We start from the raw sequence: 12,514 nt of genomic DNA on the forward strand, positions 1-12,514 counted from the left end.
AAGGGGCGCTGGTCACCCGGAGCTCCTGTGCCGGCTGCTGCACGGGCCGGGTGTAGTAAGATGGCCGCCGCTCCGGAAATGCGGCATCAACTTCCGGGTCATCCCCGCGCGCATGCGCGGCAAGTTCTCCTCTCCCAGGGATGTGTGCAGGACCGGAAGTGACGGAAAACGCCGGAGCTGGCGCCGGATTTAAAAAGGGAGATAGTGCGACAATCATGTGTGCACCATCTCCCTTTCACTATGGAGGACAGCGATTCACAGCAGCTGCAGCCAAGGCAGCAGCATCATAAGAAAAATGACCCAAAGAGCTCCAGAAGTGGATCAAGCAGTCGATCCACACAGCGCAGCAGATCTGCTGCAAGGACTAACTCTCCTCCTCAAGAGGCTTCACTTCCAGATCCCGGCCCTCCTCCAGAACCGGTACCTGCCTCCACAACTGAATGGTGAGTGATCTCCGTGAAAGTACACATTTCCTATAATAGGGCTCCCTCTTCTCCCTTACTAGGGTAAGAAGAGCCTGGAGAAAAAGAAAAATAGAGTTTGCCCCACATGTAACAAAGCTTTGCCGGCAACCTGGGGAAAAAAGCTTTGTAAATCTTGTATCCAGCGTTTGTTATGTGAAGAAACCCCTGACTTCGCTTCCGAACTTAAAACCATAATTAGATCGGAAGTTCAGAATGCCCTATTATCCTCCAAAAAAGGGAAGGAAAAGGTGAAGGAGACGGTATATGCTCACTCTGTCCGATCCTCATCTGAGGATGCGGACTCTGATGATTCCAAATCCTCCCTATCTTCCTCTGACGAAGATTCGGGCCGTCACTGCTTCCCATTAGAGGAAGTGGACGCTTTGGTTAAAGCCGTCAGGGCCACCATGGGGGTCGAGGATCCCAGACCCGATAAAACGGCTCAAGACATTATGTTCGGAGGTCTGACACAAAAAAAGCGGAGAGCTTTTCCATTAAACTCCAATGTCCAGACACTAATCAAAAAAGAATGGGAGAAACCGGACAGGAGAAATTCTTCAGTACCCTCGCTGAAAAGAAAGTATCCCTTCGATGATGAGGCGTCCACTTCTTGGGACAAGGCACCCAAATTGGACGTAGCAGTAGCTAAAGCTTCAAAAAAATTTGCGCTCCCATTTGAGGATATGGGTACCCTCAAAGACCCCTTAGACAAAAAAGCAGATACCTTTCTCAAAGGGGCTTGGGAATCGGCTGGAGGTAGCCTGAGACCTGCAGTCGCAGCGACCTGCACCTCCAGGTCTTTGATGGTGTGGGTTGACCAGCTGGAAAGCCAGATCAAGGACGGATCACCCAGAAGTAAATTGTTAGACTCAATTCCTGCAATTAGAGCAGCAGCAGCTTTTCTAGCAGACTCCTCAGCGGACTCAGTACGTCTAACATCCAAGGCCGCTGCTCTCTCCAATGCGGCCAGAAGGACCCTATGGCTTAAAAGCTGGCCAGGGGATCTCCAAACCAAATTAAAGCTGTGTTCTATTCCATGCGAGGGAAACTTCTTATTCGGGGAAACCTTGGATGACATCCTCCAGAAAGCGGGAGACAAAAAGAAGGGGTTTCCAAATCTGGGACCAGCCCCATTTAAACAGTCCTTTCGGAATAGAAAATTTTTTCGTCGAAGACCTCCTAGAGACCAAAATAAATGGGAAGAAGGTAGAAGGCGAGATAGAGGCTACCTCTTTGGCAACACCTCCCGCGACAAAAAACCCACCAAATGACATTGTCCCTGCGGTGGGGGGAAGACTCACCGCATTTCTTCCTGCTTGGAAGAAAATATCCAACAACACCTGGATTCTAAGACTCATACAATTTGGCCTAAAAATAGATTTCCTTTCCCTCCCCCCTCGAAATTATGTAATAACAAAAATTAGGTCTTTGTCGGTAGAGCAAGCGGCACTAGAGAAAGAGATTATCTCCCTACTGAAGAAAGCTGTAATTCAGGAGATTCCTCCTCAAGAAATGGGGGAGGGGTTTTTCTCCCCTCTGTTTCTAGTACCAAAACCCGACGGGTCCTTTCGGACAATTATAAACTTAAGAAACCTAAACAATTATGTAAGGAATCACAAATTCAAAATGGAGACAATAAAATCTACAATAAAAATTCTCTTTCCAAATTGCTACATGGTTGTGATAGATCTAACCGACGCATATTACCATGTGCCCATCCACGAGAATTCTCAAAAGTTTCTCAGGATGGCGGTATCCATAAAAGGGAAAATAAGAAACTTCCAGTACAGGGCCCTCCCGTTCGGGATTTCTATAGCTCCGCGGATATTTACAAAAATAGTAGCGGAGATGATGGCCCACATAAGGGAACAGAACATTATCATAGTCCCTTACTTGGACGACTTTCTTATTGCCAGCGACTCGGCTCAAAATTGCAGACATCAGAGAGACCGGGTAATGACTACTCTGACGGAATTAGGTTGGCTTATATATATAAAAAAATCAAAGTTGGAACCCTCTCAGGTACAGGAGTTCCTAGGGTTAACGTTAGACTCCCGGGTTCAAGAATGCCGGCTCCCGGGCCCCAAAAAAGACAAAATTTTGGCCATGATAGCACAAACACTGCAAAACCCCTCCATGACTCTAAGGAGGGCAATGTCTCTACTGGGGTCTCTATCCTCATGCCTGCCGGCGATACCCTTTGCACAATTCCACACAAGGGAGCTTCAGTGGCACATACTAGAATGGCAGGAAATTTTAAAAAACAATTTGGAAAGCAGGGTCACTCTAAATTCCTCCGTTATTCATTCCCTCCTCTGGTGGGGAAAGAGCCAGAATATTTCAAAAGGGATTCCTTGGGTACCCAAAATATCTCGGGTAATAACAACCGATGCGAGTCCCAGGGGGTGGGGGGCCCACATGGGAAACAGAGTGACTCAGGGCAACTGGTCAATTCAGGAACTATCAGCATCCTCAAATCAAAAAGAACTCTGGGCGGTGTATCAGGCTCTCCTGTCGTTTCTTCCCTACATACGAGGACATCATGTCCGAATTTTCTCGGACAATATAGTGACAGTAGCTTACATAAATCACCAGGGGGGAACAAGGTCTTGGTCACTGATGAATTCCTCCGCCAAAATTCTCCGCCTTGCAGAAACAAATTTACTTTCCCTTTCCGCACTACATATTCTAGGTTCAAAAAACGAGAAAGCGGATTACCTGAGTCGAACTCAGTTGAGACAAGGCGAATGGTCCCTGAATCAGTCTGTCTACAACCAGATCACGAAAATGTGGGGAACCCCAACAATAGACCTGTTCGCCAATCACAAAAACAAAAAAGTAAACAAATTTTGTTCTCTAAGCCCAGAAGGGAATCCCCAGGCTCTGGATGCTTTTCTCATTCCATGGACACACAAACTAACTTACGCTTTTCCACCAACCATTCTAATTCCGGCGGTCATCCGCAAGGTCAGAGAGGACAAAACAAAGATGATCCTTATTGCCCCATTCTGGCCAAAAAGGACATGGTTTTCCTGGCTAAGGATGCTATCGGTCTCAGACCCATGGGTTCTACCGAATCTGCCAGACCTATTACAGCAAGGACCGATCCTCCACCCACAGGAGACGAACTTGCATTTGACAGCCTGGCTTTTGAACGGGAACTGTTAATAAAAAGAGGCTTTTCAGACAACTTGGTTGCAACATTATTAAAATGTAGAAAACCTATTACTACCAAAATATATGGCAAAACATGGAAAAAATTCTTGTCTGTATCCAAAGTCAAAATCCAGGACGGTCCTTCAATTAATAAGATACTTGAGTTCCTACAAAAAGGACTGGAACAAGGATTAGCGGTTAGTACTCTTAAGGTGCAGATAGCAGCCCTGGGTGCTCTCTATAACCAGAATATAGCAGCCAACCCATGGATAATAAGATTCATTAAAGCGGTAACAAGATCAAAACCTGTAGTTACCCAAAAGATGCCCTCATGGGACCTAAATTTAGTCCTTTCTGCATTATCTGGTCCACCATTCGAACCTATAGACACGATTTCCATAAAAACACTGTCACTAAAAACCATTCTTCTAGTAGCCTTAACATCGGCGCGCAGAATAAGCGATATTCAAGCCCTATCCTCTAACCCTCCTTTTACAAAAATATTGGATGATAGGCCGGGTCAGGTCTAAGAGTAACCCTATCTGCCAAAAGTGGCGTCTAAATTCCATAGGTCACAGGAGATATCCCTTCCGTCCTTCTGCCCGAACCCTAGAAATAGGAAAGAACAGAAGTTCCATAATTTAGATGTCAAAAGATGCCTAGTCCAATACCTAGATTCCACCAGGGAGTATAGGAAGGAAGGCTCTCTGTTTGTTTGTTTCCAGGGTCCCAGAAAAGGATTCCGGGCATCTAAAGGCATGTTGGCAAGGTGGATAAAAGAGGCAATAGCATTGGCATATTCATCTACGGGAAATGCGATCCCGGACGGTATAAGAGCGCACTTCACAAGAGCAGTTGCTACCTCATGGGCTGAGAGGTCAGAGGTTTCAATAGAACAGATCTGTAAGGCGGCCACCTGGTCATCACCGTCAACCTTTTTTAGACACTATAGACTAAATCTAGCCTCTACGTCTGACCTAACCTTCGGTCGAAGGGTTCTTGAGGCGGTGGTCCCTCCCTAAGCTTAGTCTCTGCAATTCTCTCCGTAGTGCTGTCATGGGAGACCGAGAAAGTCATAGTTACTCACCGATAACGGTGTTTCTCGGAGCCCATGACAGCACTCGCTTATTTCCCTCCCATCACGAGTGCGGTGAGCACCTTTAATTACATATGATTTATATAATGTATATATTACAATTTAGGCACGGGGTTCCTTTTTTTGTTAAGAAATGTTATAATATGGTATTTTCTCTGTTGTAAACTAACCTGGAGGTCCTCCGATGCTCTGTAAACCAACTGATGCGAGGGAGAGGTACCGCCCTTATGTATCTGTAGGTTTCCTGTCCCCGAAGGGCGGATCCCCTCTCTCCGTAGTGCTGTCATGGGCTCCGAGAAACACCGTTATCGGTGAGTAACTATGACTTTTTCCTCTGTCCATTACCTTAAAACCACTATTGTATTTGTACTTAATACAGAAAGTAACAGCATTGGCATAAAATAATCGATCTATTTAAACAGACTCGTTTTTCAATCCTGTACCAGGATCTTCATCAGGTACTAGACGTATAACCTTCAATTTAAAGGCTCAGTATGTTCTTTTCTTTTTTTATTTCTGTACATCAGCCTTGGAGTGGAGCCAGTGGATAAAGATGTTATAAGAAAACCACCAAGAAATCTGAAAGATAGCATTCTCACCAAGAACCTGATTATCAAAATTCTTATTTCCTCTATCATCATAGTATGCGGCACGCTGTTTGTTTTCTGGAGGGAGGTATGTAGTGCGTTTTAGGTTGCATTGTATGCATCCACCTACTTAATCATTTATGATATTCGAAAAAGTGTGTGAGATAGAAAGATGTATGTTCATAGTTTTTTAATCATTTGAGTACAGCTAATTCAATGGTTAAAAAAAAAAAAAGTACAGCTTATAAGTAGTGGCTCTTGGTTCATTCATTAGAATGCACGATTTGAACACTGGTTTCCCCCGTTCCAGCAGATATTCGCTAATGAGGCGTCCCCTGCCCTCCCACCTTGATGTGAAATTGTGCTTGGCAGGACTAGCCCTTTTTAAGAACTCTTTTTCTTTTAAAGAAGTGTTTTCCCACCCTCCATTATCAGTTTGTATTAAAAATAAAATTAAAACCCTTTCAATGTTGACACTGGCCACTGGGACTAACAAGAGTCTAATTTCCTGTTCGTTTTGGAAAGTCACATGCACATTAGCAGCCATGAACAGACTGGCTTGTTGTATTGAAGCATCCAATGAGCATGTGCAAAGGTCATTGTGAATAGGGGGTGGGGGATTAGGGTCAGCTGTGAATGGTGGATCCAGATAAAACCTTTAATCTGTAATTTAAATCCAGCCTCTGCTGATAAGGAGCCTGCTGAAAAGTCTTCCTTGAAAGGAGAGTAAGTGGAGTCTAAAATAGCCCCAATTTATTTTTTTTAATACAAATCATGATATGAATAAAACATTGCCAAAGGGAAAAAAAACATAAAAAGCGCAAACTAAATGTAATCAATAGGTCATTATCTGATTACAAATTACCTTTAAAGCTTTAAATCTGCGTGTTGTTTATCGGCATAATGCAGATCGCCAGTGTGACAAAGTACACACAAGTATTACCATGGAGCTCAGGGTGTAGAGGCAGGTGGTTGTTGTGTAATGTCTGCTCTGGTTTTATTTTTCAGCTTCGGGATAATGTCATTACTCCACGAGACACAACAATGACCTTCACGTGCTTTGTGTTTTTCGACATGTTCAATGCTTTAAGCTCCAGATCACAGGTTAGACAACTGAATTATGATGTACGGGACACTGACTAGTATTCCTTTAACAAGATAATATGGCTAAGGATTGTTACTGAGCTGCAAGACCAATGCAGGTGCTGCGCCTCCCCATTTCTGGAGTCTTCGATCATTTCTCTAACACATCTATGACATTCCGAAGGCCACTGTGTTTGTCATAGGCAAGGTCTCAAGGGAATTGGTATTGAATATTACAATATACAGCAATAATTGCATAAATAAAATGCAGTGAAAGTTATATGTACCATTAAAAATTACAGGTTACCTCGTAAAATGATGGCTCTTGGAATATAGTGACAGAAACCAAAAAACAATAAAAAAATATATATATATATATAATATATTGCATACACCGTGCATATAATTAAAAAAATATATTTTTGTTTTATATATTAAATGATACACAAGCCCAAACAAAGACCTATTAAAAACACCTAACAGTGGCCATAGCAGTATAATAGCCCACAACACTATTGTGTTGAAGTCTGCTCCACCCATCTGAAGTGTGTACATAAGGAACCAATAGAGAATAAGCCATGGTATTATGAATGTGAAATTCTGCCAATAAAAGTCTGTAGTCTGTATTAAGAGCACCCTAAAAAGATCAATTAAATGTGCTACAGAGTTATGCTGCCACAAAATATAAAGTGAATGCAATGTTATACAATACACAGTCTAATATTCAATACGAGTTCGACATGCATAATAAATGTGTCACACACAGTGAGCACTATTAGTGCAGCTATAGTATCCTTTAGATCCTGTTCAGACATATCATATACACACCAGATATACAAATAATATATACTGCTGGCACAATACTAATGACATGCACATAAATAATACGCATAAAAGGCAATCTGTCATCCCCTGGGACACTTTTAAGCTATAACTATGGGCATACAGGTAATAGAATGGTGAAACTAGTCTTACCTGTATGTCTCATAACTGAGGGCTAGATTTTGAGAAATTGAGTTTTAATCTTTTGAGTTAATGATTTCTTCAAAGGCTCCTGGGGCATGCAGTGCCAGTAAGAAATCTCTGCCTCCTGTCTTCATCATCATACCACCCTCCTCCCATGCACGTCACTCTGCCCTGTGAGGTGCAGCTGTGGCGCGTTAATCCTGCGCCTCCACTCACACTTTTATCCGTACACAGTGTCTTCATCCTTCTGTGCAGGCGCCAGCGAGTCTGCTGTTCACAAGTGGAGTTATTGTCTGCTGAGGCATGGCATCCCACTCTTCTTGAAGGGCGGCCCTCAGGTCATTGAGGTTCTGGGGTACAGAGTTACGAGCCTCTATAAGGTGACTCAGCTGATCCTAAAGTTTTCTATGGGATTCAGGTCTGGATAACATGCGAGCCACTCTATTTCAGGCATCCCAGTCTCCAGCTGCCTTTCCCTAATGATGTTGCCTTGATGAGTTGGAGCATTGGCATCCATGAAGATGAAATTAGGCCTTTGTTTGTGCAGAGGCATAATGACTTGATTAATGATATTATTCAAGTAGTAGGGTCAAGACTGAGGCCTTTGCCTGGTGGTGTGGTCAGGTTGTCTAGCACGCAGGGCACTCTGATGTAAACGGTGTTGAATGGTCTGACGTGACACTTGGGTGCCTCTCACCTCCCTTAAATGTTCTTGGAGTTGTGTGACATTCATCATCCTGTTCCGAAGGGCATTGTTCACAATTAAGTGGTCATCAGTGTGGGATGTGGCCAAAGGACATACACTTCTCTGCCTTTCTGTGACTCTTCCAGTATCTGTTGCACTTTGCTGATGACACTCTAAAACCTAAGCTCAGTGGCCACTTCTGTGTGAGAACATCCTGCTTGGAGCCTCACAATTGTGAGGTCCTGGTGATCAATTGTTAGGGGTCGTCTTGGTCTCTTGATGTCAAAATGTAAACAGTCATGTGGAGGACTGTTTAAATACCAATTCTAATTGAACCCTGAAAATTGTTATGTCATAGATCGAACGCCTGTTGAGAATTTTGACATTAAGCTCCTTGTTGAACAGCAAGTTGTGCAAAAAATTAATCAAATGGGTAACCACTTGTATGCAAAATATCGTGTCATGCACCAATAAATACATAAATCATCCCAAATAAAAGATGCAAAAAAAGACAGTGTATAAAATAATTTTTATTGAAAATAATATAAAGTGTATATATATAGAAAAAAAAATATATATATATATAATCACGAAATATATCTGATAAACATGGGCACAATATAATAGTATGAAAAGACACCAACAAATATTACAAAAAAATATATAAGATAATATATAAACCTCCACAATAATATAGTATAAACCGGCACTATTCCAAAAATAAATGAATAAGTTAGAAAAACCACTCAAAAGTGCATAGTGCAAAAAATTGTGCAAAAATTGTGCAAAATCTGTGCAAAAAATTGCAAAAACCTGTGCAATAAGTAATGCAGCAAAAAAATCAAAGCACCATAAAAATAGCATAACAGATGTTGAGTAATATGTGCAAATCAAATTTTATACCTGTAATCGCTACAGAACCAAGTGCAATAGTGCTATAAAAAGTGCAAAAAATTGCAAAAAAAATTGCAATGCCAGGCCGATATTGCACAATATAAATAAATATTTTAATGGCACTTAGGCCCAAATAGATAATATTGCAACGAATGCTGTAATAAGAAACGTGCTGAATAAAACAATAAAGTGCAGAAAGTGCCGGTAACTAATAAGCCGCTAACACATTAACATAACACAGTGGATAAAATAAGTAAAATCCAGTAATATTGGAGGCTCCACATACCTACATGTGCTCAGAACCCAATTGTCTTGATGTCAAAATGTAAAGTGTCATGTGGAGGACTGTTTAAATACCAATTCTAATTGAACCCTGAAAATTGTCATTTCATAGATCAAACGCCTGTTGAGAATTTTGACATTAAGCTCCTTGTTGAACAGCAAGTTGTGCAAAAAGTACAGAAGCATGGAACATTTGGATGTGTAGTTTAGAGACAGTCACATTAAGTTCACCTGAAAAAGTTAGAGGATCCTCCTGAAATTTTGCCTAATATTTCTAACTTTATTCCGAGAGCCATAATTTTCTTAATTTTTTCATCAATTTAGACTAGCAATTGCTTACTTTCTTTAATCGTACTAATTTGCGTTTCCTCTAAATGGACTTTTAGACTCTCTCATGGTAAATTAATTGGCGGTATTCAAAACTACAAAACTCCTGCAAAAATCAAGCTGTGTTGAAGAAATAAAAACTTAAAAGATGGGAGGGGTGAAAAACAAGAGCAAAAAGGGAAAAAATAAATAAATTGGCTGCTATAAGAAAGGGTTCAACAGAATACATAATAAAACTTTTGACCTGGAAATTTTGGTTTTTCACTTTTGTCAGTTTTTTTAAACTGTGGCATTCCGATCTGTTTGAGCCGTTTTCTGTAGGTTTCATCAATTGCATTAAAGGCTGATAGATGCTTAATTATTGTGCACAAGTCTTTAAGATGCTGGAGCACCCAATGAGGTTTTCCTAGATGACCTTGCTCAGGAAAAAGCCAGACGTCTTTTTTTTTTTTCTCCCTTAGGCTATGTGCACACGTCAGGATTTCTGGCAGAAATTTTCCTGGCAAAAACCGGACATTTCTGCCAGAAATCCGCATGCGTTTTTACCGCGTTTTTGAGGCGTTTTTTGTGTGTTTTTCCCAAATGCATAGAATTGCGGGGAAAATCCGCTAAATTAATGAACATGCTGCTTTTTTTACCGCGATGCGTTTTTTTCGCGGAAAAAAACGCACCATGTGCACAAAACATGCAGAATGCATTCTAAATGATAGGATGCATAATGTATGCGTTTTTAATTAGTTTTTATAGCGTTTTTATAGCGAAAAAACCTGAACGTGTGCACATAGCCTTAAAGTGATCTTGCCATTAGTTTTGCAGCTTTTTTTTTCCATTGTTCAAACTATAAATGGTAGACATCTTCTGGAATAATGAACATGCTGCTAATGGTGACTTTTTTGCTTTACCGTTTCGGAAACCCCGCAGCAGTTAAAGGTAACAAAACCCTGAATATGTGCACCGCAGTGTTGACATTGCTGTGCGTTATGTTTGTGTTTTACGGTGTTTTTTCAGGAGCATTCTGATGGATAAAGAGATCATGTGCACATAACCCAACACCTGAATCTTTTAGTGTACATTTTTGGGCTAGAGGTTTTTCTGGGTTTTATGGTGTGAATTATTTACCCTAAAACTTACATGGACACTAACAAAAAAACAAAACACTAACTGCATTTCATTGAGTTTTTTTCTCGTGGCCATAATGTAATCGGCAGATTGTATCTAAAAAAAAAACTGTGGAAGATGTTGTTTAGTAACTGCAACGATCGTTTCAGGCGTCAACAATGTAGTTGGACCGAAAATGACTTTATAGTGTTTACCTGTTTGTGTTTTATTTTTGTTATATTTTTTTGTTACAGACCAAGTCTGTCTTTGAGATTGGTTTGTGCAGTAACAAAATGTTCTGCTATGCCGTGCTCGGATCCATAATGGGGCAGTTACTCGTCATTTATTTCCCCCCTCTCCAAAAAGTTTTTCAGACGGAAAGTCTAAGCATTCAAGGTAAGCAAACTGGAAAATGGCTGTAAGGACAATACTGCAAGGGCCATCTTGAAAGTTGTTCTTCAAAATACCTGTAGTTAACTTTACACCACATTCCCAAGATCCATTTTCCCACTTTTTGTAGCTCAAATGGAGAATCCAATCCTGGTAGAGGAGAAATATCTCCCAAAACAAAATTGTTCATCTCTCCATTGTTCTTGAGTCCACTCCTCTCTAAGGGTATGTGCACATGTCCGGATTTCTTGCAGAACTTTCCTGAAGAAAACCGGAAATTTTCTGCAAGAAATCCGCATTTTTTTTTTTTTGCGTTTTTTTTAGCATTCTGCAAGCGTAATTAGCTTGCAGAATGCTAAAGTTTTCCAAGCGATCTGTAGCATCGCTTGGAAAACTGACAGGATGGTCACACTTGTCAAACATAGCGTTTGACAAGTGTGACCAACTTTTTACTATAGATGCAGCTTTTGCAGCATCTATAGTAAAAGTTAGAATGTTTAAAAATAATAAAAAAAAATAAAAAAAATGCTTATACTCACCCGCAGACAGCTGATCTCCTCACTGGCGTCCGTTCCGTATAGCTGGTGTGTGCGTGCAGGACCTTCCATGACGTCGTGGTCACGTGAGCGGTCACATGACCGGTCTCGACCAATCACAAGACGGCGACGTCATCGGCAGGTCCTTCACCGCACACCAGCTACAGGAACCGAAGCGACAGCATGCAGCTGAGAGGCGGGAAGACATCGAGGGTGAGTATAGGACTATTTTTTATTTTAATTCTTTTTTTCTCCTACGTATCATTGGGGGACACAGGACGAATGGGTGTTATGCTGCTGCCACCAGGAGGACACTAAGTTAAACACACACAAAAGATTAACTCCTCCCCTGCAGTATACACCCACAGGCTGGACAATCCAGAGCCAGTTCTTACTTAGTGTCTCAGGAGGCACTTGGGTCCTCAGGACCCCACCAATTTTTGTTTTTAACGGAAGGGAGCGACAGGCAAATTTTCAGCTCTGATCTCTCCCGCACCAACAACGGGCAAGTACATGGAGCGTTCCTCCTGTATCCTTTCCCGCGACGATGGATGCCAGCCCTGGCTCACTTTCCAGTGTGGCGACGGTTCCCTAGCGTTCCGATCTCCCTCCCTCCCTGTCAGGCGACCACGGGGACTAATCATCCACCTAAGTTTCCTGGAGCCAGGGCACAGCCGGACAGAATGCCATGGCGTCCGTGCAGCCGCCCACTGCATCACCACTGAACATAGCGGATGTTGCACGGCGGCAGAAGCTCTCCTCCACCCTCTCCCTACTAAGGTGAAGGTGGATGGAGCATCGGCCCCATCGCACAAGGTAAGTGCGGGGGCCGACCAGATGACAGGGGACCGACCGTTCAGGGATCCATTATCCTTTTTCTAATGCGGCGCTGCAGCCGCGGGGCACGGGCAATCCGGCGCTCTGCTAGGACGGTGACACAGTTTACCGTC

General features: G+C 42.2%; 2 protein-coding genes across 5 annotated transcripts in view; both read left to right on the forward strand.

Annotated features, from left to right (window-relative positions):
• Positions 1–12,514, forward strand: part of ATP2C1 (ATPase secretory pathway Ca2+ transporting 1) — a 291,818-nt gene that overhangs the window by 272,155 nt on the left and 7,149 nt on the right. For all 4 annotated transcript variants that reach the window (XM_077269020.1, XM_077269019.1, XM_077269022.1 and 1 more), the window contains 3 exons: positions 5,244–5,391; positions 6,312–6,407; positions 10,893–11,034. In XM_077269020.1, coding sequence (XP_077125135.1) covers positions 5,244–5,391; positions 6,312–6,407; positions 10,893–11,034 — 386 coding nt within the window. The remainder of the gene's footprint in view (positions 1–5,243; positions 5,392–6,311; positions 6,408–10,892; positions 11,035–12,514) is intronic.
• On the forward strand, positions 160–1,853 carry LOC143781999 (uncharacterized). The gene is made up of 2 exons (XM_077269023.1): positions 160–420; positions 506–1,853. Exons 1-2 carry the CDS (start codon positions 241–243, stop codon positions 1,733–1,735), a joined length of 1,410 nt encoding a protein of 469 aa, XP_077125138.1. The 5' UTR covers positions 160–240; the 3' UTR covers positions 1,736–1,853.

This window comes from Ranitomeya variabilis, chromosome 6 (assembly GCF_051348905.1).
Source record: "Ranitomeya variabilis isolate aRanVar5 chromosome 6, aRanVar5.hap1, whole genome shotgun sequence".
Classification (NCBI taxonomy): Eukaryota; Metazoa; Chordata; class Amphibia; order Anura; family Dendrobatidae; genus Ranitomeya; species Ranitomeya variabilis.